The sequence below is a fragment of the Drosophila subobscura genome, chromosome J (genome assembly GCF_008121235.1).
Source record: "Drosophila subobscura isolate 14011-0131.10 chromosome J, UCBerk_Dsub_1.0, whole genome shotgun sequence".
Lineage (NCBI taxonomy): Eukaryota > Metazoa > Arthropoda > Insecta > Diptera > Drosophilidae > Drosophila > Drosophila subobscura.
In genome coordinates, this window is record NC_048532.1 from 23,760,223 (window position 1) to 23,783,410 (window position 23,188).

Here is a 23,188-nt window from a genome sequence, read left to right on the forward strand (position 1 = left end):
ATGTATGTATGAATGTATTTACATACATTTATTAATAGATACATATGTAAATATGTACAACCATCTTCTAGCATAGTGCACCCATGAACACACAAACTTCCCTATCTTATCATTTCTACTGTGAATATTTACATTAATGGTACTGTTTTCTCATGGATTTTTCTCGGTTTCTTTTCATTAGTACGGACTTACATACATACACACATATGTACATATGTATGTACCTATGTACATATGTATGTACATAAATACATATAAAGCCGGTGGCTTTTAGTATCAAGCAAGAATCATTCTTTTAATGATTAAAGATATACATATTTATGTACACACATATATGTACATACATATGTATGTATGTATTTACATTGTGTTCAAACAGTGGCGCCTTTCCTACCGACGACTGCAAACGCAAGCAGGAGGTACGTGCACATCCATACATACATTCTTACATGTATTTTCCTAACTGATAAGAATGAACGCATTTAATATTTATTAAAAAGTACATGAACATGAACATACATATGTACATGAACACACACATACCTCTGCATGTCCGTTTTTATATGTATATGCAAGTATCTGCATGCTTAGGGTACATACATACATATACATATTTTGAAGGCATAAAAACCCTCTCATTTCGCTCCCATTTCATTGAGAGCGAGAGCGGGAGAGAGAGCACACAACCATGATGAGAGAGATGAGATGAGTGAACACACTGAACTGAGCGCAATCCTCAATTCAATTTAAAAATTCAATTCCATTTTCAGCTCGGATCGTGACGAATCGCGATCCATCCGTAGAGTTTTACAGTAAATATCGGTTTGGCCAATACATTTATAAGTTTTAACTTAATATTTTGTGAAGTAACACCTAGTGTCCATTTTCCGAATTTTCCCGGACCATTTGAGTGAGTTTCTTTGTGTGATTATCATCATTCGGGATTTGTGCGCGCGCAGCATTATTTTCAGCTCACCCCTTCCTGTTTTTGTCCAGAAAGAGTACCCGTTGAGTGTGAAACTCTGGGAAGACACGCCAAAAGCTGCTGATTTGTAGCAATAATTCGAATACGATTGCAAACGCAACTTTGATTGAAAGGTAAGAATAGCGACCTGAAGCAATTGACATGTAAATAGGTATTTTACACTGTATTGTAAGTATGTACATATGTACATACATACATATTTATGAGTATCTGAAGTGGCACCACCATCTCAAGTTCTGGAGAGAGTCAGAATTAACAATAATTGTAAGAGCTAAAGAAAACGAATTAAGCTTATAAATTTAATAATTTATGTCGATGGTGCTCATCGTGAAAATAATATCATTCTTCCCACATGGCTGCCTGTCAGACCACCGTCAGAATTACAAAGAAATATTTTTATTTTATCAGCTTTCAATTCGTTCAATGCATGATTTTACATACATTTTTTGTTTTTGCCGTACACATTGGCAAATTTCGATGTACATATTTATATAGGGATAGGGATATATAGGGATTTATAAAGGGATATATGTATGTATGTAAAAATGTATGTGTACATATGTATGTACATAGTCGGATATTTATACCCGGCACTCGAAGAGTAAATAGGGTATATTGTATTTGTGCACAAAGTGGATGTATATACAGTAAGCACACATATTATTCGTACACCACCATCACCCTATTTTGAACACCTATAACTTGGCGTTCGGTCAACGCAAACCGAAAAAGTTAATTTTGTATCAAAGATCAATATATCTACTATATGTTTATGAAAACAAGCTTAAGCTCCCTTTTTTTCGCACATAAATTATTCGTACAGCCGTCCAATTCCTTAAGTAAAATTTAAATATTAAGGGTAACTTGTACTATGAAAATGTTTATTTGCTATATTTAGTCTTTGTGATAACTTAAAAGCCCTAGAAACAAAATTTCCCCCAAGTTATTGGTTCCCCATGGAACTCATGGAACTGAACTTTACTAACTGTAGTGAAATTTTCAGCTGTTTGCAGTTTTAAATGAGCCAGATTTGATCAAAAAAAGATGAATTTTTGTGTAATTTTGTTGGCTGGGTCAAGTTTGGCTTCGAATTATGACCAAATGGAATGACACATGGATGCCAGATGTTTTCAAAATATAGGGGCTCCAGTTCAAAAACAACACTGGTGAAACAAGGAAGGGAGCTATTGTAACCGGTACTGCTTGTGGAGGGGGTCACTATTAATTCATGGGGCACCAATAACTTGGGGGAAATATTGTTTCTAGGGCTTTTAGTTATCATAAAGTTGGATCATTATTATGCCACAATGAAGAAATTAATTTGCAGTGGCTATGTAAACCCATCCCGTCACGCAGCTTATGTTTGTTTTTTTGCACATTCTCTCATTCACACTCTGCTTCGCGCAGTGTGCGGCCTCTGCCTCTGCCGTACCTCAGCCTCTGCCGCGTCTCTGCCGTGACTCTGCAGTGTGTGGCTCTAGGGGAGGGTGGCGAGCTGAAGGAGCGTGTTGGCGTGAGAAGTGTTGTAGATGTAGATGACAGATGAAGAAAAAAATTTGTAAAATTTGACAAAATGACCGCTAAGGTACAGATGTAGTACTGAGTGCCGGGTATAAAAGTTGTGACGCGTAAGAAGCGTCTCACACGTCCCTTTTTAGTTTTCTGCTATCTTCAAAATTGTAAATTTTGGGAGGTTTTCGCCCTTTTGCGGAGGCGGAAGGGGGCGTGGCTCATTTTTTAAATACACTTGTAACAGTGTGAGCATACAGAAGTATGGATGCAAAATTTGGTGGCTCTAGCTCTTATAGTCTCTGAGTACTAGGCGCTCATCAGGACGGACAGACGGACAGACGGACGGACGGACAGACGGACAGACAGACATGGCTCAATCGACTCGGCTATTGATGCTGATCAAGAATATATATACTTTATGGGGTCGGAAACGTTTCCTTCTGTGCGTTACATACAACCGTTATCTGCACATATACAATATACCCTATTTACTCTTGGAGTACCGGGTATAATAAAAAAACCACATTTTGATATACATACATATATACATATGTATGTATGTATGTAGTACACACAATTTAATTCTGTCATATTATTATCTAAAATTATAGAAAGGCAACTAATTTTCTACACATGTACATCTGTACATGTACATCTGTATGAACATAGATTCGGAAGTTCTTCGTACATATTAACCCATATAATAAAGTATTGGAAAAAAATAGGTTAAATCTTGGCAAACCTGTATATTTTAACAATTTTTCAATGGTTTGAATTTAACTTTCAAGTGGTACCAGAGCCGCCCCCATTTTATTTTTTCCTATTGCTTTTTATTTCAGGCTTTCAGAATAAGCCATGAATCTCATATTTACATCAGCATCCGCACTAACGGTTCTTCATATTGTTCTGCTGGCACTGGCGGATGTCCCTTTATTGGTTAATGGAGAAGATGTCCCTGATGGTGTTCGTTTGGTCATGAAGACTCGCTCCGGCGATACAGTTATCAGGGCGTCCCGTGGTGCACTCGCGGATGAGACAGTCACTCTAGCAACTGTGGGTGCGGAGAGCCAACGCATCAAAAACAACCGTAAATCGAATAGATCGCAAGATACTTTGCAACAGGCAGGAGGTCACAAGTCGGGCCATAAGAAGCATGGGGCCGAGGAGCATGGAAGTGCAGTCTCACAGAACCCGCAACAAAATCACAAGCAAAGTCACAAAAATAATAGCAAGCAGCAGAGGCAGGTAATAAAACAGCAACAGCAGGAGAATCAACCACATCAAGGGGGAAAGCGACCAGGACCAAAGGCTTCAGAAACAGGTGATGAAATCTTCGAATAGTACTTGAATATTTGTGGCTGGGCCCTTCAACATGTTTTTTTATACCCGGTACTCGAAGAGTAAATAGGGTAAAAATGTAACACACAGAAGGATGCGTTTCCGACCCTACAAAGTATTTTATATGTATATTCTTTATCAGTATCAATAGCCGAGTCGATCTAGCCATGTCTGTCTATCCGTGAAGAAATTATTTTGCAGTGGTTAAACCCGCCCCTTCCAGCAGTTTATTTTGTTTTTTGCACGTTCTCTCTCACTCTCCTTCGTGCAGTGTGCGGCTCTAGGCGAGGGGGGCGAGCTAAAAGAGCGTGTTGTCGTAAGAAGTGATTTAGATGTACAAGTAGATGTAGATGACAAACATATGATGATAAACAAATGTAAAATTTGAAAAAAAAATACAATAAGGTACAGATATACATACTACTGAGTACCGGGTATAAAAGTTGTGACGCGTAAGAAGCGTCTCACACGTCCCTTCTCTTATTTTTCTTTAATTGTTTTGCAGCGTCGACTTGCAGGTATGCAAAGAGTGCTTGGTCAAATTGCGACGCCAAAACCAACATGCGCACTAGAATTCTATCTCTAAAGAAGGGGGAGCAAAATTGTCTGCCAACACGAACTATACAAAAGAAGTGCAAGAAAGGTTGGATAAAACGCTTAGACCACACACTAATACCACATTTGCCGGCCATTTGTTATGTGTTTTTTTTAAGCTAACCTAATTACCAAATTATTTTCTCATTTTACCAGGATGTCGATATGAGAAGGGCACTTGGACACAATGTAACGCGGGACAAATGACACGAGAGGATCATTTACATGTAGAGGGATTTGGGGCCAGCGATCAGAACTGCGATCCAGTGCGCACCGTCAACAAAAAGTGCAAAGGCACGGGAAGACCTCTTGAGGGAAAGCACCACGGCCCAAATCGAGCCACAAAGGAGCGTAAACAGAAGGAAAAAGGTGATTATGCTACTTGTGTAACACAAAATGTAATTAATAAATCAATGCCCAAAACAGGTACTCGTCGTACTTCGCAACAGGAGTAGAAAAGGCGTGATGTGAAGTATCTACAAATCAACAACAGTAAAGGCATATTTTCTTAAGCTGGTTTTCTAAAAGTAAGATCGTACACTTTGTAAACAAAATCAATCTGTAGTTTTCATTGAAAGCATTCAACTTGTTTCATTTTATTTTTCTCGAGAAAGGAACCATTTAACCTTGTGTTTTATTTTGTAGTATAATTTGAGTTAGCGAGTATTTGCGATACAAATTTAATTGGTTGTGCTACCAAAAACCTATCCGATATTGGAAAATAGCTTATTTCCCGAATTCAATTTCGTCTTCGTATGAAAACTAGCTTCAGAATTACCGGAATATCTTTCTTTGAAATCCAGTCAACTCACAGCCACATCTGTGGCCACCAGGATATTCGTACGTTCGCTTCGAAAGTAATTTATTACTCTATCGCGTTCCATCTAGGACTTTTCTCCGTGGATCAATCCAACACCAACCCAAAATGCGCGTAAAAATGCGTTAATAAATCTTTCCAGCTCATCCGTTTTACTTTTGGTATACTGCGAATACTGGCTTATATTGTGAGTGGACGACAATTCCAAAGACCCGATATTGATTTGGTGGTAGAACCAACTATATTTTACCTTTAACTCTTAAGAATCTAATCCGATGACTCGTCATATCTTAATATTAACTACCTCAAAAGTCTTCAGCCAGTTGGCAAACCTCAGTGGGCCACATAACTATCTGACGGTCCGTATCTGCCCGGCGTTGCAATGATAATTTTGACACCATGCTCTTTGTCGCTTACTTGTTTACACTGAGGTGCAGGTACTGCATACAAACGCACCAGAGCAAAAGCCCTGATCCTGTCTTGGGCTCGGTGTATCGCTGGACCCGGATTTCTTTCATGCAACATATGGGGTTCGGAGCTTGTCCACAAGTAGCGATTTTAGTTTGTGCTTGAAATAGTTTGACTTCGTGAGATGGCGGATTATGGGTACATAAATTATGTATGTACATAAATAGACGAAAACGTTGCGTCCTATTTTTCTTCTTCCCCTTTCCCCCTTACGCGTCACAACTTTTATAGGTAGTTCATCTGTACCTTGCAACAAAAATTAGGTATTGCTGAAACAAAAGTAAGTATACCTGTGGTAAATATTTCCGTGGTGGTCTCGATGCTGTAATTTTTGCCTCAAGATTGTTATATTGGGATTGAATCGTTTAAGCGAGTAAGAATTAGCTTAAGGAATTCTTATAGAAAACATGCAGTCAGACTGAAATTTTGATTTGATTCATTGGGACTAGTCGATTCATCGATAAGGGACGTGTGAGACGCTCCTTACGCGTCACAACTTTTATAGGTAGTTCATCTGTACCTTAGTAGTTCTACATATGTCATCTACATCTACATCAAGACGGACGGACAGAGGGCAGATGGACGGACGGACAGACAAGGCTATATCGGCTCGGCTATTGGCGCTGATCAAGAATATACATAAATATAGACTATATGGGGTAGGAAACGCTTCTTTCTGTAAGTTACATACATCCACTTTTGTGCACAAAAACAATATACCCTATTTACTCTTCGAGTACCGGGTAGCAGATAGCAGAAAGAACAGGGAGCATTGAGTTTGTTGTGAGTTGTTTCTACTTGCACACAAAAAAATATCATACCCCAGTCGGCTGTCTGAAACAAAATTTCTTTATTTTGATAAACAACACGAAGAAACTAATTTTCTGCAAAGTTTTTTAAACAAAATCTTAAGTTTAGTTGTGTCTATTGATTTGGTTTTTACTCTAAATTTAAATTAAATATAACAATATTGAAGTTATCAGACTGAATTCGAGGATTGCAAATGACTTTCAGAGCCACAATGGGACTCCATTTAACACGAAGACGATATGGCCGAATATCGTGGTTGCTTACTTCACGCGTGTTGCCCACGATGGTTGACAAAAAGGAAACTCCGACCGATGGAGCAATAGGATTGATAGCAAAGAAATTGGCCATGAGCCGTAACTTAATTAGTTGGAATATCGGTGAACCGCGATTCATCGCTGGTATATTCTGCTCATCGGCACTACTCGACCTTTGAGAATAGCCATACGGAAATTCTATCAAAACTATTTCCACAAACCTCAATAGATCTTAATGATGAAGAAAGTCGGAAGAGACAAAAGCGCGAAGAGGAGGAGGAAAAGGCAGAGTTTGAGCGATCCTGGAGACGAACAAAACTCGGATTAATTGCCTTTGGTATGGGCGGTTTGCTGTTATCATTTTGGGCCAAATATTTTTTTGGACAGCCAACACTGGACGAGCAGGGAATTGAGGCTGATGATGAGTTTAGCGAATTGCCGCCATTACAACAAAATATCGGACAAAAATGGAGGCAGGTGAACAAGTTTACGAAGTTTATTCGAGAGCCTTCGAGTCAGAAATGACTTCCAGACGAATTGCATGCACCCTATGTGCAGCCGCCATATAAGTACCTTGGTACTCGTAGTTAAGGACGTCCTAATACATCCTGAATGGACATATAAAACAGGCTGGCGCTTCAAGAAGCGTCCTGGCGTTGACTTGTTTTTGAGGGAATGTGCCAAACACTTTGAGATCGTGGTCTACACGACGGAACAAGGAGTGACTGTATTTCCTCTCCTCGACGCCCTCGATCCAAACGGTTACATAATGTATCGTTTAGTTCGCGACTCGACCCACTTTGTTGATGGCCACCACATTAAGAATCTGGACAATCTGAACCGCGATCTGAAGCATGTGGTAGTCGTCGACTGGGACAAGAACTCAAAGAAGATGCATCCGAGAAACACATTTTCGATACCCCGATGGTTGAGAAAGGATGATGACACGACGCTGTTTGGTCTAGTGTCGTTTCTGAGTGTTCTCGGCATCAGGGAAACCGAGGATGTTCGTGAGCCGCTGCATTACTATAGCCAGTTTGAAGACCCCGTTGCCAAGTTCCGTGAAAACCAGCAAAGACTCATTGACGAAATGTTCGCTGAAGAGTTGGGAAAAGTCAAACAAACCACAGCCGCTGGTCAAAAATTGGACTCGCCGGTTTCCCAATAATTAAATATTTGGTTTTAACATCCCCCTTTCTATGCTGATTCATTTAATAAATATTTTCTGTTCCACTATTGTATGCAAAAGTGATACAATTGATAAATGATTTATCTTCATCTTAAAAGGCAAATTGAGAAATCTTACGTGAGAGAGAGTCCAACGGGTTGGCGAGAGAAACATCAACAATGTACATACATATGTATGTATGTACATGTGTATATATGTACATAGTACATGTTTGCTGCGAATCTTGTAGATTGATGTATCTCAATCCTTGCATTTGTACATACATACATATGTACAAATGTACATGTCCTTACATACTAATGTACACATGGATGCGTATTGTGTGTTCAAAACTGTCCGTGCGTGTCCGTCTCTGGGACATATTGAAGTTTCGGTAGCAATTTAAAAATGTTTCTTGAACTTGGATTTGGACTCTCAGAAGCAAGCAACACTCTAATTGCTACATTTAGTGGCAGTGGCGGATACACAGTTGTTGGATGATAAGACATACAAGATATGCATATGGTAGTAGGATGCATTAGCAATACATTACGCAGGAGTATTCAGCACACAAAGCCAGCAACATGCTACCGCCCAGCGATTGTGTGCGCGAACACGTGTCAAAACAAGCGAAACGCTTGGCACAAATAGATATTTACAAATGTCTGTACATAGTACATACATATGTATGTATACGTATTTCCACAATCAACAACTACCCTGCAGGAGACACTCCACTAGGTGAGTCCTGCGCAATACTGTTAGGAGTAGCATGTTGAGCAACAACTGTAAACACGTTATGCCCAATATGTTGCCAACATCTATGTAGGTGCAAATATATTCAGACCGGGATTAGGCTTTTGCTACGCATATACATATGTACATATTTACATATGCAGAAAGGCATTTACAAACGTAAGGCCTCAACAAGTATGGTCATACATACATATATACATTAATATGGTCTTCATATCATACAGTGCAGTGGCATACAACATGTGTACCATGCTGCGGAAGTTCGTGGAAATGTCAAAACCAGGAAAAGTTTGACGCATGCGTGGGGATCTCTTGCCATGTCGTTGTCTCACACGCTCTCCCTCGAACCATGCAAACGTCAACAAGGAACATGATGCTGAGCATCCTCGTGAGGCGTTGCAAGTACAGCTTTTCATGGGGTGGCCGAGCGGCAACGGCAACAACATTCTCACTTGCAAGCCAAAACTGCTGGAATTGTGAACTCGGACCAATTTAGTTCGGTTTTGACGTAACGGACAGAACGTTTGTGAGTTGTGTTGTGCCTTGGATGTGCGGAAGGCGTACCCACGGCACACAAAAGGCACTACAAAACGTATGACAGTGTATGTACATAAAAATATTTTGATACATATGTATATGTTTATGTATCAGTAGCAAAATAAGGAAAATGTGTCAAGTATCTGATTAATTTTGACAGCTCATAAGTCTTTGAATTGTTAAAGCTCTACATTATTGCACTTGTGTCGACTCTTCCAATTAAAGCTGAGGTAAACTCCTTCGTTATTAGCCCCAGTGCTTGAACGGCTTTAGTGTTCTTGTGAGTTTTGTGTGGAAGCTTGTGTTAGAGATTCAATGCTGAAACCAATCCCATCCAACGATAACCACTTTCGACAAATAATTTGAATCAGGTGCGGGGACTTATGGAATCAGATAATATGTACATATTTGCTCGCTACAACCCATGCGAAGAGTTCGTTCAGGTTTAAACGCATTCTGCCACTGCCACACCCTAAAAATATAATCAGCTTCAAGTTCAATGGAAAACTCCAACAACAGCATTGCAATAATACGCTAAAAAGTTGCCGTTCTGCGTTACCTTTTTCTTCATTATAGCTTTGGAGAAGTGGAAAAGATGTTAACAGCTGAGAGAGCTCATTACTTTAGTCACTTGAGTATAGTTTAGTAAAGGAAATATTAGACAGCTGCTGCAAGAATGCAACTTATAACTATTTATCAAATATCATCATTCATTGCAGCTAAAGACTGTGGGAGAGCTACAACTAATCACATCGATCTGTGCATAGTCTATGAAGAATGACAACCGAGACCTATTTGGACTTGACTTATGAGCGAGGGAAGGGGGCGAAGAGACCTCCTAGACCAAAGCTTTTGAAGTTAACGGATGTCTCAATACCGCATCGCAGTCGCAAGAAGAGCAAAGTTAAGGTGAGTGGTAGTCAGTCGTTTTAGTGGTGTATGGTCCCGGCATTTTTCTTTACAATTTATTAGCAGACAAAGGACCGCTCAGCCACATTAGTCCGGGAAAGAATCTACGATGATCCCGCGTATACCGAGGACATAAGCCATTTGGCAAATCCCATTCGACGTGGCAGTGTTCCTGAAAACCACTCGGCAGAGCAAAAGTCAAAGTGCGACATTCCTGGGCAGACTGCATCGTCACGCAGTCTGCTGAGCAAACACCAGTTACCCAAAGAGCTCCATCAGTATGTTTCGGCCAAACAAAGTAAGTACAAGGGCGCCAACAGTGCCAGTGCGCCCTCTGGGAGTACCGCCGCCAACGTCAATTATGACTGTGGTTCAAGTAGCTCCGACAATGAGACGATGGAGCCAGCCAAAGCCAGCAGCATGACTCGTCGCGTACGCAGCTTAGAGCGAAGTTTAGCAACTGAAAGAAGTGACAAGAAAGGACCGCAAAAGCGCAACTCCAAGCAAAAGCGGAACCTCAGTCTTGACAACAGTCGATATTTGCATCCAGGCCATCCCCAACATTCGGCACTGGTCAGCAAGCCGAGCCACGATTTTGAGGACCAGGCTCCCAGTAGAAAGAAGTATAATGAAAGCAGTGTCGAGGCTGTCCAGACGGAAGCCAGCGAAGTAGACGATGTGGAGACAGCTGCCGACGCAGCGGCAAAGGTTGCAATCGGCAAACGATTCCTGCGTGGCGAAATTGGAATCAAAAGCTTTAATTACTATCTGCTCAAGGAGGGCTTAAAGAGCTCAAAAAAGATAGTTACGAAGCAACGCAACACATTGTACAGTGGGGAACCAGATGCCAAATCCGAGAAAATTGCCACACGAAGCGAAGAGAATATTTATGAGGAGATTTTCTTTAAAGATACACTTGGAACTGTCACCACTTCAATTACAGAATTGGCAACCTCATCGGCGCCTCCACAACCACCTGACAAAGAGGCTCACAACCATCTACAACAGGTCCAAAAAGGTGGGCCAAAGGTGCCACCTCACGTAATGAGTGGGCCCAGTGAGGGAAGTGCCGTTGGGGTCTTTGCGGACTGTGAAATCTGCATGGAACAGTGTAGTAAGGACAACTGTGAGTATTGTTTGGCACACGCGGTGCAAGGGGTAGGGAAAAGGCATTCGCAGCAGCCAAAGCAGACCTATCAACAGGAGCCGCTCATTAATCAGGCGTACCACAACGAAAACAACGATCCACTATGCTCATCGTCACGGGTCGGGCTTCCCGCTGCCCATATTCTGGAGTTCCAGTCGTACAACCCCAATAATCCCGGCGTTTACAAAATCGAAACGACACCTGTAGCCATAACGGGAGACTATAATCCGATATTGCAGTTCCAGCAATCGTCGGCCACCACATCGACTTCAACAACTACAACGCCCAGCGACCAGCAGCAGCCACAACAACAGCAGCAGCAGCACATTCAGCCGCATCAGTTGCAGAAACCAATCTACGGCGGCTACTATCATCCACAGTCACACCAAAAGCCCTACCATACAACAATCGTTGGCAAACCGCTGACAAGTCAGTACGCAATTGGTGGCAGTCTTCTGCTGGCGCCAGTTGCGGGATCTGCAGCTGCGCAAGGATCGGTCCCGCCTCGCCGACCACAGCAGCAGCAACAGCAGCAGTACATCGTCAGCTATCAGAATGGAGGGTCAGTCGCAGGAGGAGCTTCCTTGCAACTCTTGAACACAAAATCCTCCTCCTCAAGCGACTCCCTTACCCAGCACAAGTACAACACAATAACGCGCTTGGAAGCAAATGTTTTTGCCGCGCCAAATACAGGAGATCTATATTATGCAGTCGGCGGTACGGCTCCTCTTCATCCTTTAATGTATGCTGCCAGTCGCCCCATCGGTGGCTCCCAGATACTGGTCGACCCATACGATCCTCCGCAGATGTACAAAAGCGACTCGAAGGCCTCCATTCTGAGCGAGTTCTCGCTTCGTAGTAGCGACAACTCGCAGCGCTATGTACGGTACGGACCCCATCGGCGGCATGGCGGCGGTCGGGTGAGCGATTCAAGTCTCTTTTCGATATACTCAAATTCTGGTCAGAGGCGATACTTCGGGAGCTCAGAGAGTCGGCTTGGATACGATTGCCGACGTTGTAGCTTGGACGGAATTATTGGAATGGGATCGGGAACTGCTATGGGTGCAACTACAGTACCCCCCGATAAATGTAGCTATTCTGACAACTGTCGATACGAGTGCAGAAATTGCGATTGTTCTTCCAATTACTTCAGCTCCGATTTTGACGACATGTATGGGTCTATAGCTCGTGGTGGCAGCAGTGGCATACCTCGCAAAACTGCCGCAGGGACATTGCCGTCCAGTTTCCAGGACAATAGCACGGATCTGAAGGAAAAATCTAAAACGCCGCCGTCCTTGCTACAACAGCAGTTCTCTGCTCCGCTGGACCTCAAACAAAATAAATACGCGCAGGACTTTTTCAAACACGTAAATGACGTGAAGCGAAGCATTTATCAGTCTGAAATGCAAAGGAACAATAGTCTGGAGTCTTCCAGACGGGGACCCAGGGCCGGAGGAAATAACACCAATTCAAGATCAAGCCCCAAACGTGCTGTCTCCCAAGAACCCACGGAACCAGTTGTGACTACGCTGCCATTGAGCAGGGGTCGTCCGGCTGCAGGAGTCAGGCCTACACCTGCGCCTCGTACAAGTCTACAGTCGCAGCCTGTACTGCCGGCCACATTCATTCCCAGTGAGTGTTCAAAATATATTTTCTAACCCTGATTCTAAGATAATAATAAATTGCATTCATCAGGAGACCCTACACCAACAAAGCGAAGGTCCCAACCCAGTGGGCGTCGTGAGTTTCCTTCGCTGGACCGACTCGTAGCCTCTAACACGGGAACGATACCTAAAAGGCACAGCAGGACAATGGCGGGAAGCGAGTCGCAAAGCCCGAAATTTACATCTAAGCCCAAGGGATTCGATGCAAAGGACGCTTGGACAGGGAGCAATGTTGAAGAACAGTTTACGCCGGGTAAGAGACACCATCGTACGAGCAGTACAAAATCGCATCAAAACGTACCTGGCCCTGTTACCCGACGAAAAGACATTCCGGCCCCTCCTCCACCGTCCCCAGCAACTTACTCCGATCTGCAAGAGCTTAAAGCGAATATGGAAGGACTTCAGGATGACACAAAGTCACGAAGTCTCGAAAGTGAAACTAGCGAATCGCCAGCAGTGCCAAGCCCAAGCGTCAGGTCACTCACGGGATCCCACAATGAGAAGAAAACGAGGGAGTTGGCAGAAGCTCCATTAAAAATTTCAATCGCCCTAACGGATATGAATATACCAGCAGAATTTTGTTCTACGGTATCAGGATTAGGCCATCCAGCAATAGGTCCTGATATAGGTTCAGTAGAACAGGAAGATAACGATGTGTTTTACGATGCACGCAGCGAGGATTCTGGTGCAGGAAGCCTACCGACTGAAGTCTGCCTGCCACAAAGTAAGGTAGGACAAATCAAACTCTCACAAGTTCCCACGTCATATTTACATTCCTCATTTACATTTAAGAAATAGATAAATAAAAACCATCGGGAGATCTCTTTCTCTCCAATGGAAGTTACTGTCTACCTTTACACTGAGTAGCCGATATAATTGAATACAGTAAATAAGGATGAACAAGATTTTAATTAAATGATATTTCTGTAGGGCGCGTTCGGTTTGGTGGCATGCTCACAGGAGGCAGCAGGCGGGAAAGGCAGCCAGGAAACAATTTACAGCGAAAGGGAAAACTCCACAAAGGATGTCAATACTTTGCCCCACACTGACCCTATCGCAGAGGGCTCTGAACCGGATACACCACAAGGGAATGACATTGATATTGCCAGCGACGATGCTAAGTCCAAAAAACAAGGGAGAAGCACAGTTGAAGAACAAATCACACCCCATGATGTTGAGAAGCTAGTAGGGATGGACACATGCCTTCAAACCGAGTCCGAGATTACAGAAGCAACATTGAGGGGAAAGCACGAGGAAGAGTCAAGCAAAGCAAGAGACGATGAAAAAACCCAAACGAGCGCCATTGAACAACATGCTGCCGCAACATGTTTGGAGGAGAAACAGACCAGTTTACCAGCAACACCCACTGTCCATGGAGTTTCCAACGCTGGAAACATCAACTCTAACGACGCCCCTGCCAGCACCAGCGTTAGCGGCAACGCCACCGATGTGGATGTCGATGTCGATTTCCAGTTCAGTTGCAACACGGACAGCAACGTATACGTAACGTATTTACCGGTTGTCAACACGGACAGCGCAGCGCTAACGCACAGGTACGCGACTCCATTTACGACCCCGCAACCGAAAATGTATAGCTTGTATTTTAATACAGTTGACAAAGACAAATAACACTTGTTGTTCTCCCAGTGTTTCGTTTCGTTGATTCCGCGGTTCTGAAAGTGTGTCTAAAGTTTACAACATTGACCAGCTTATAAAATATAAGTGAATTCAATGTCAATTGCAAATGATCAATACCTTTGTGTGCAATTTCCAAGTGGTCTAATTAGAATGTGCTTTTATTTCCATTTCATGAGAGTGAAATTAAATGCGCAGCAGCTGTTGAGAGTTCCCCATTGGGCTGCATTCTGCATTAATCGTACCTTGTGCTATCTCCCTATCCCCCTTGTCTGAACTTTGTTTTCAATGGAACAGCTAAAGCGCGGAGTGCCTGGGACCGGTGATACTGCAAGGACGCAGCTTGTTCCTAAGCAAAATTTTTGATTGAGCACGTGTGGTTAAGATAATCTTTTTCTGAGCCACTGGCAAAAAAGCTGCATTGAGTATCTATACATACATATGTGTATACATATGTATATACATATGTATGTATGTACATAGTACATTTAAACTGTTTCAAGTGCCTTTAATACCGTTTTGATTCTTTGAGTTCGTTTGGTTTTCCGTAATGTAATTAACAAAAGAAACTTGGAGATCTAACGGAAACATGTTTGATTCAAACCTGATTCGAAGAATTTCCCAACCGATCTCCTACAATATATGTAAATGAGTAAATGGGACATATTATACACTTTAAAGTGTGGGCCAGAAAGACAGTCCTCATTCATTAATAAGATTGTACCAACGATCAATGAGGCTAAGGTTGAATGAATATGGTCTAGAAGAAATGTATCGATAGCGAAAGGTGTTAATGTGCACTCAACGACTTAGCCCGTAAGTCGGCCCAATTAAGATATATTTTAGTTAAAAAACATCATATGCAATATCAAATTAAATCGAGCATACACATAAGACTATGTGACCTCCTGACAACAGAAAATTCTGTAAGTAAACGCTCAGAAAAGTAGGCAAGCTTTTTATTTTAATTCAGGGTACTTCATGTCTGCCTCGAGTTTGTTGGCCGTGCTATCATTTTCCTTAAAACTTTCGCACCGTTAAGTTTGTCCTAGGTCAGTTTTAAAACCGTGGATCTGGTAGTACATAAGGTAGGCCATAAGGTCACAAGCGTAGAACCACGTGAATGCTGTGATAGATTTCACCGTGACGCATGACACATGGGCATACATTTATTTAATAGCATTAATTTGATGCTTGTTTTTGACGAACGAACCGACCTTCTGTGTGATGCTGTGTATTACGGGTCTGTTTCCTTCTTCAATACAATTTTGGGCAATCAATAATTTTGCGGAAAAAGCGAAAAACGCATACTCATACCCAAACATGGCGCATAATACAAGAGCTCCAGCATACATAAATCAATTTTGTCTTTTGTTTCGTTTTTCTGTATGGGTATTCAGTCATTTACCTATGTATTTACAAATATTCGTATGTACATACATACAAATATGTATATGTACTTTTGCTTACACCCTATACGTGTAGTATATTGTATTTATGTATGTACATACATACATATGTACATACATATGTATGTACATGCATGCATACAAACATATACCAAGAGGCGCGCTTTAATGAAATTTATGGTAGCCTGTGCCCCCGCAGAATATAATAATTTTTATGTCATCCATGTTTTACTTGTTCTGGTCGCATAAGTTAAAAAACGTTTGGTAAAAACACAAAACATTTGTTAAGATCCTCACCATTGTTTAAAGAATTATATACTTTGCACTTGTCATACAGTAGCTTCTGGCTTTTGGCACAGAAGTTCAAAAATTCCAAGTTAAATGTACAAAAGAGCATCCAGAGCGCAGCTAATTGAAACAACAAGTTCAACTTGAAGAAGCCAAAAACAGAGCTCCGATAAGTAAAAAAAAACATACAAGTATTTGGAAATCGCTGGCAACCTTCAAAACCTTCAAGACATTGCTGCAAAAAATATAAAAAATGCTTGGTGGCATTTTGCCAATTCAACAGTTACGAATTGCCTACGAGTGAGCGTACGAGTACAAGCTACCATTACCCTTCGATTGTTTGATGATAATGAATGCGATCATAATGAGCTGCTGGCTGGCTGGCCTGGCCACTTACAAATATGGTAAAGACGAGGAGGAACGTTGTGAGACGCGTCTTAAGCCGCGTCACAACTCTTATACCCGGTACTCAGTACTACATCTGCAACTTAGCGGTTATTTGTCAAATTTTACATTTTCTCTTCATCTGTCATCTACATCAACAACACTACTCACGCCAACACGCTCCTTTAGCTCGCCACCCTCCCCTAGAGACACACACTGCAGAGTCAGGGCAGAGGCAGCGGCAGAGTCGCGGCAGAAGATGAGTCAGAGACGTGTCAGGGGAAGAGGCCTCTGCCACTGCGCGAAGCAGAGTGTGAATGAGAGAATGTGTAAAAGCAACAAAAGCTGCTGGACAGGGTGGGTTTAGCCACTGCAACTTAATTTCTTCATTGTGGCCATAATAATGATCCAATCGGATCCCAATTTGGTGATCAGATAGATATGGTCATTCCCTACGGAATGGCGTTTTTAGTTTTCTTTTATCTTTAAAATTGTAGATTTGGGAGGTTTTCGCCCTTTTGCGGGGGCGGAAGAGGGCGTGGCTCATTTTTGAAATACACTTGTAACAGTGTGAGCATACAGAAGTCTGGATGCAAAATTTGGTGGCTCTAGCTTTTATGGTCTCTGAGATCCAGGCGCTCAACAAGACGGACGGACAGACGGACAGACGGACAGACGGACAGACAGACATGGCTCAATCGACTCGGCTATTGATGCTGATCAAGAATATATATACTTTATGGGGTCGGAGACGTTTCCTTCTGTGCGTTACATACAACCGTTATGTGCACAAATACAATATACCCTATTTACTCTTCGAGTACCGGGTATAAAAATGTGAAACTTGTTTTCTACGGTGGTAACTTCATTTGGTCATTGGCTTCCAGTCAATGCCGTTGCCGTTGCGATTGCAGTTGTGTTTGCAGCTTGAGCTTGCAGCGATCAGAGTTACCACATCACACAGCTTCGAAGAAGCAGCTTCTGAGCTAGTAAAATGACTATTCGCAGTCGAAAGTGCAAGTTGACCAACTGGTGTATGCAAGTGAATGCAATCGATTTACTAATACCCGTCCTCGCCCTCGTCCTCGTCATCGTCCTGCTTTGCAAAAGTCAACAAGTGTGGCTACAAAATATTGGAAAACCAGTTTTATGAAGCTCAGCATGCCTCAGACGCATGCACAATGTATGGAGGAGTTTGTTAGTAGCTTTGTTTGCCATGTCCAAGTGGGCAAGTCTTGCGTTTCATTTCATGAATTGATAGAAAAGCTTGGTAGTATTCGTTATTTCGTTTTTATTTTGGCATCTTGATGAATAATTTTGATTAGCAGACTTAAGCACACTTATTAAGTTCCTTAAGCATCACTTAGAGTTGTCTTTTCTCTACTCGCAATAGTCTGCGGTAGTCTTCGAATGTTTTTAATCACGCTAAAAGGAACTCGCAAGCTTTCACTGGACACTGTGTAGTTAAAAGGAGTGGAAATACTTTCAACATTAAATGATAGACACACGAGTAGAGTCGTGATGGTGAAAATACATGCACTTTGATGGAAAAAAAAAGTTAAGATAGGCGCTTTTATCAGTCCACCAATCACATAGAATGGTTTAAATTATTTGTGTGTACATTGTATGTACAGCAAGTGTATTTAATGGCTGATTGAGTTTCAATTACCAAATGATGAAAGTGTGGTAATTTAAATAATTGAAAATGTGTATCTTTACACGCACACGTGCCTCTATGCATATTTAATTACGAGTGCACACACGAAGAAATTAGCAGAGGCAAAGCTTCCAGAAAACGCCTCAAAACGCGGTTATGTCTGCACATGTAAGTGACGATATATGCAACATTACTCGAAAAAATCGAACTTTTTATACCCGGTACTCGAAGAGTAAATAGGGTATATTGTATTTGTGGGGAATAACGGTTGTATGTAACGCACAGAAGGAAACGTTTCCGACCCCATAAAGAATATATATTCTTGATCAGCATCAATAGCCGAGTCGATAGAGCCATGTCTGTCTGTCCGTCTGTCCGTCCGTCCGTCTTGTTGAGCGCCTGGATCTCAGAGACTATAAAAGCTAGAGCCACCAAATTTTGCATCCATACAAGTGTATTTCAAAAATGAGCGACGCCCCTTTCCGCCTCCGCAAAAGGGCGAAAACCTCCCAAATCTACAATTTTGAAGATAGCAGGCTGATCAAGAATATATATACTTTATGGGGTCGGAAACGTTTCCTTCTGTGCGTTACATACATTCACTTTGTGCACAAATACAATATACCCTATTTACTCTTCGAGTACCGGGTATAAAAAAGACCTGAGAAGCCACAAATTGGGCTAAAAGTTATGACGCCTACACATACCAAAAGAGGCAACGATCCTATTAGCTCTTCTTTTTTTTTTGTTGTTGTTGGTTGATGCCCATTTTGGATGGACAGCTTTTGCGAATGATTAGATTCGCATGCCATAAACAGCAATGCTGGGCTCACAAGATGTACTGCTGCCTTTTAAGTTGTCGAATTTTTTTTATACCCGGTACTCGAAGAGTAAATAGGGTATATTGTATTTGTGCACATAACGGTTGTATGTAACGCACAGAAGGAAACGTTTCCGACCCCATAAAGTATATATATTCTTGATCAGCATCAATAGCCGAGTCTCTGTCTGTCTGTCTGTCTGTCCGTCTGTCCGTCTGTCCGTCTGTCCGTCCTGATGAGCGCCTAGTACTCAGAGACTATAAGAGCTAGAGCCACCAAATTTTGCATCCAGACTTCTGTATGCTCACACTGTTACAAGTGTATTTCAAAAAATGAGCCACGCCCCCTTCCGCCTCCGCAAAAGGGCGAAAACCTCCCAAATCTACAATTTTGAAGATAGCAGAAAACTAAAAACGCCATTCCGTAGGGAACGACCATATCTATCAGATCACCAAATTGGGATACGATTGGATCATTATTATAGCCACAATGAAGAAATTAATTTGCAGTAGCCAAACCCACCCCGTCCCGCAGCATTCACACTCTGCTTCGCGCTGTTTATGGCCTGGCCCCTGACACGTCACTGCCTCTGCCTCTGCCGCTGCCTCTGCCGCTGACTCTGCCGCTGACTCTGCCGCGACTCTGCAGTGTGTGTCTATAGGGGAGGGTGGCGAGCTAAAGGAGCGTGTTGGCGTGAGCAGTGTTGTTGATGTAGATGACAGATAAAGAAAAAATGTAAAATTTGACAAATAACCGCTAAGTTGCAGATGTAGTACTGAGTGCCGGGTATAAAAGTTGTGACGCGTAAGAAGCGTCTCACACGTCCCTTCTCGTTTCTTATTGTATACTTGCCTGTTAGAAGTCTAGTTCACTAGAAAATTCAAACCAAACATCAAAGATATATGTACATGTGCATACACACATATGTTTATACGTTTCCCTCGTCAACCAACCAAAAAGTGGGAGGAGGAGTGTGAAAAGACGACCATAACAGCGGCGAACACAAGAGCCAAAGAGGTGAAGACGCTTCCGGATTTGTCAGTCTCAAGCTCTTAAAATGAGTTCGCATCCAGTTCCATGCTCGAATCGTTCTCATGGATTCAGCTGCCTGTCTCTTTTTTTTCTCTCAGCCCCAACAGATACTGAACTGTCATTGACACTTCACTTCTTCACACGCACAGATGTACATGTTTATATGTACATACATACATACATATGTACATATGTACATGTGTATGTAAATTGGTCAGACGCGTTAGCCTAATTCGAAGTCAAGCTGTGCAGCTTATGTAAACGTTTAATACAACCCACTTGCATTTTTTAATCGAAGCATACATGTGCGTAAAATATGTTCATATGTAGCAGATAAAAACATTTATGGAAATATTTATATACATATTTATGTATCGACATTGTACATACATACATATGTACATACATACATCTCTCTGAAGAACAGATCACCACGCGCTGTCGTCTAACAAATGGGATCGAACTTTTTTAGCCACATGCCCACTTCAAACGACATATTTTCTTTGCCACTAACTTTTGTAGTTCAGGGTCAAGTTCAAAGACGTGTTAAATATTTAGCAACTATTACTTGATACAATTTTTGTAGTTTTTCGCTGGAAAGATCCATGCATAACGTCAAAGCGTTTCACATTCTCTCGACCCACATATTTGGCTATGTTGTCCACCAACCAGTGTCCCCAACCTCAGCCCTCGAACAGTTTATTGTCAGACCCCAGCAGTGGCAGCCACAAGGCAAAGCACTTAGAGCTGGCAGAACTGCATAAGTGCTGCCGCTTTCAGCTGTTACGTATGTATACTGGAACATACATACACACATATGTATGTATGTATTTATGTATGTATGTAGACGTCAACGAATTGAAGCGAGTGTTGAATCAAGCTCCCGGGCATTGAACTGGTGTTCGAGCACGAGGACGGGTCCGAAATGATGCCGGCTACGTCTATCTTAGCTATTTAGCTTGACAAGCTTTAAATATTTCCAAACTTGCGTTGAATTCAAAGGCAATTTAAAAACATAAATATTTAGAACAAAGTAATTCTTCAATGCAACGAAACAAAAACGGAACTCATCTTTCTTTTAGTGATCGAACCGTCGATATCCCTGTACTTGTGACAACCGCAGGGATTCCAGCACAGTCCCGAACACTGACTCGTCAGGACTACGCCTGTCTCGACTCCAGTGAGGCACAATCGGACGATAGTCATTTGACACGAGATTCCGTAACGCGCGAGTCCCAGAACGATGAACTCTCCTCATCCACTCTTGAAAAACTAGACGTTAGCACACTACCACTGCCCGCTTTACCGAAGCGCCGTCGGCCCCGATCCCGCACCAGTCCCTCCAAGAATTTGCAGCATCGGCAGCGTCATGAAGCTATCGAGAATGCTAATGCAAACGAAACTTCGCCAGCATCGTCACGACAGCAACATCTTAAGCCAAGACAGCGCGTCGATACTCCAGAGAAACAAAAGTCAGAGATAAGCCAAACGCTAAACCCAGCCCCTCAAAAGCAGCACCTCTCCGCTTTCCAGCAGTACGTTGCCAAGCGACGAGAAAGTCTTGAGGCATCTAACCGCAGCTTCAACGAGAAGCTAGAGGCCCGTAGAATGCACTACCAATTAGGTGGGGGAAATGCCGCCAATGTGACAACTGGTGCCAACAGCGGAGTGCCCACCTATCTGTTTGGGGACCACTTTCAAGCATTAGGCGGCGGCGGTCCCAGCTCTGGGCGCAAATCTCTTTCGCCCGCCACCAACAAGGAGGAAATCTATCTGAACAAGTCTGGCTGGGTACAGGTAAACACAAAGCGTGAAGGCTTCAAAGAGGACAGTTGTAGCGGCTATCGACGTCAGCAGAACGATAGCACGGCCTGTGTACTGCAGGACAATGGAAGAAGTAGAGCTGCAGGCCGCGTCATTCCAATGGACGCGCAAGGACATCGGACAGACCTGGCACATTATTCATTTATATACCAGCACCAACAGCTAAAATCGAACGTTGGCATCGCAGAGCCAAAGTTTGTTGGCTCCAAAGTTGAAGAGTTGATACAGCGAAACGAGGCGCGGCTTGGCGGATTCTCCTCACGTGATCCTGCACTGCGACCGGGCTACCGAATTATCGACCCCCAAATGGCAAGCATACTCAATGAGCGTCCTGGCTTCCTGCCTGTCAAGAGCCCAAACGACTTGGACTCGCCTATCACTCCCATTTTGTCGCCGCCACCCGCTTTCCAGGACAACAGCCGCACCACGCATCAGGTGGAGCGTCCCCTCCCACTTCCTGTGCTGCAGTCTGAAGCGCGACAAAGCCCACAGCATATGGCCAATGGATCCGTCAAGGGCATGGTCTTTTCACGTAGCTTTGAGTACGATACGCGACGACCAACCCCCACCAACAGCTATGTGCAAACGTTCTCTCGAAGCTTTGATGGACATCTTTCAGAGCTTCCACTACACCTAGGTATGCCACCTCTGGCAGGACAGCGCGAACGCTCCCCGAATTTCAGCACACTAACCGGAAACTCGCCCAACTATTTAACTAAGCGGGAGAGTGGTGGCGGCAGCAGTGGCTCCCTCCGTAGTCGAGACAGCTCGCCAAAATTGTTAAGTCCCCAAACGACCACTGCGTATCTGAACGCGTCGGTGAAGGAGGCGCCACCGGCCTACAGCATGTCTTGTGGCGGGGCCGCCACCATAGGCACACAGGCAAAATACTCTCCGCGCTCGCGTCACGAACGCTCCTCTGAGCGATCCAAGATCCATGCCTTGGGGCGCTCGCGTAAGTCCCAGTTCAACCGCATGGGAAGCGCAGGACCTCCTGCAGCGCCACCTTCCTCCCTAGGCATGGGAGCATCGCGCTTTCGCAGCTTCGACACAACAAAAAGCCAGCGCCTCAACTCATGCGACAGTGGTGCGCGATCGGGTGAGTACTTTCCAAGTGTAATCTTGCCATTGATATCTACCATATACTCTAAATTAACTGATGTGAACCCGTCTTGACGA

General features: G+C 43.0%; 3 protein-coding genes across 6 annotated transcripts in view; all 3 read left to right on the forward strand.

Moving 5' to 3' along the window:
* Positions 1-758: 758 nt before the first annotated feature.
* Positions 759-5,006, forward strand: LOC117894613. Of its 4 annotated transcripts, XM_034801766.1 has the most exons (6): positions 759-910; positions 997-1,098; positions 3,337-3,818; positions 4,341-4,478; positions 4,586-4,798; positions 4,856-5,006. In XM_034801766.1, exons 3-6 carry the CDS (start codon positions 3,353-3,355, stop codon positions 4,882-4,884), a joined length of 846 nt encoding a protein of 281 aa, XP_034657657.1. In that variant the 5' UTR covers positions 759-910; positions 997-1,098; positions 3,337-3,352; the 3' UTR covers positions 4,885-5,006. The 4 variants fall into 4 exon arrangements, with proteins under 4 accessions (XP_034657657.1, XP_034657658.1, XP_034657659.1 ...); XM_034801767.1 differs by lacking the exon at positions 997-1,098 and having other exon boundaries at positions 761-910; XM_034801768.1 differs by lacking the exon at positions 997-1,098 and having other exon boundaries at positions 795-812.
* A 1,757-nt stretch (positions 5,007-6,763) lies between these two features.
* On the forward strand, positions 6,764-7,950 carry LOC117893706 (mitochondrial import inner membrane translocase subunit TIM50-B). Its single transcript, XM_034800393.1, is given in 4 exon segments — positions 6,764-6,779; positions 6,891-7,345; positions 7,347-7,886; positions 7,888-7,950. Coding segments are annotated over 4 exon segments (1,074 nt in total).
* A 2,031-nt stretch (positions 7,951-9,981) lies between these two features.
* The window catches only part of LOC117893080 (intersectin-1-like), a 36,389-nt gene continuing 23,182 nt past the window's right edge, over positions 9,982-23,188 (forward strand). The window contains exons 1-5 of the mRNA XM_034799496.1: positions 9,982-10,148; positions 10,215-12,927; positions 12,991-13,688; positions 13,890-14,512; positions 21,268-23,108. Coding sequence (XP_034655387.1) covers positions 10,017-10,148; positions 10,215-12,927; positions 12,991-13,688; positions 13,890-14,512; positions 21,268-23,108 — 6,007 coding nt within the window. The 5' untranslated portion in view covers positions 9,982-10,016. The remainder of the gene's footprint in view (positions 10,149-10,214; positions 12,928-12,990; positions 13,689-13,889; positions 14,513-21,267; positions 23,109-23,188) is intronic.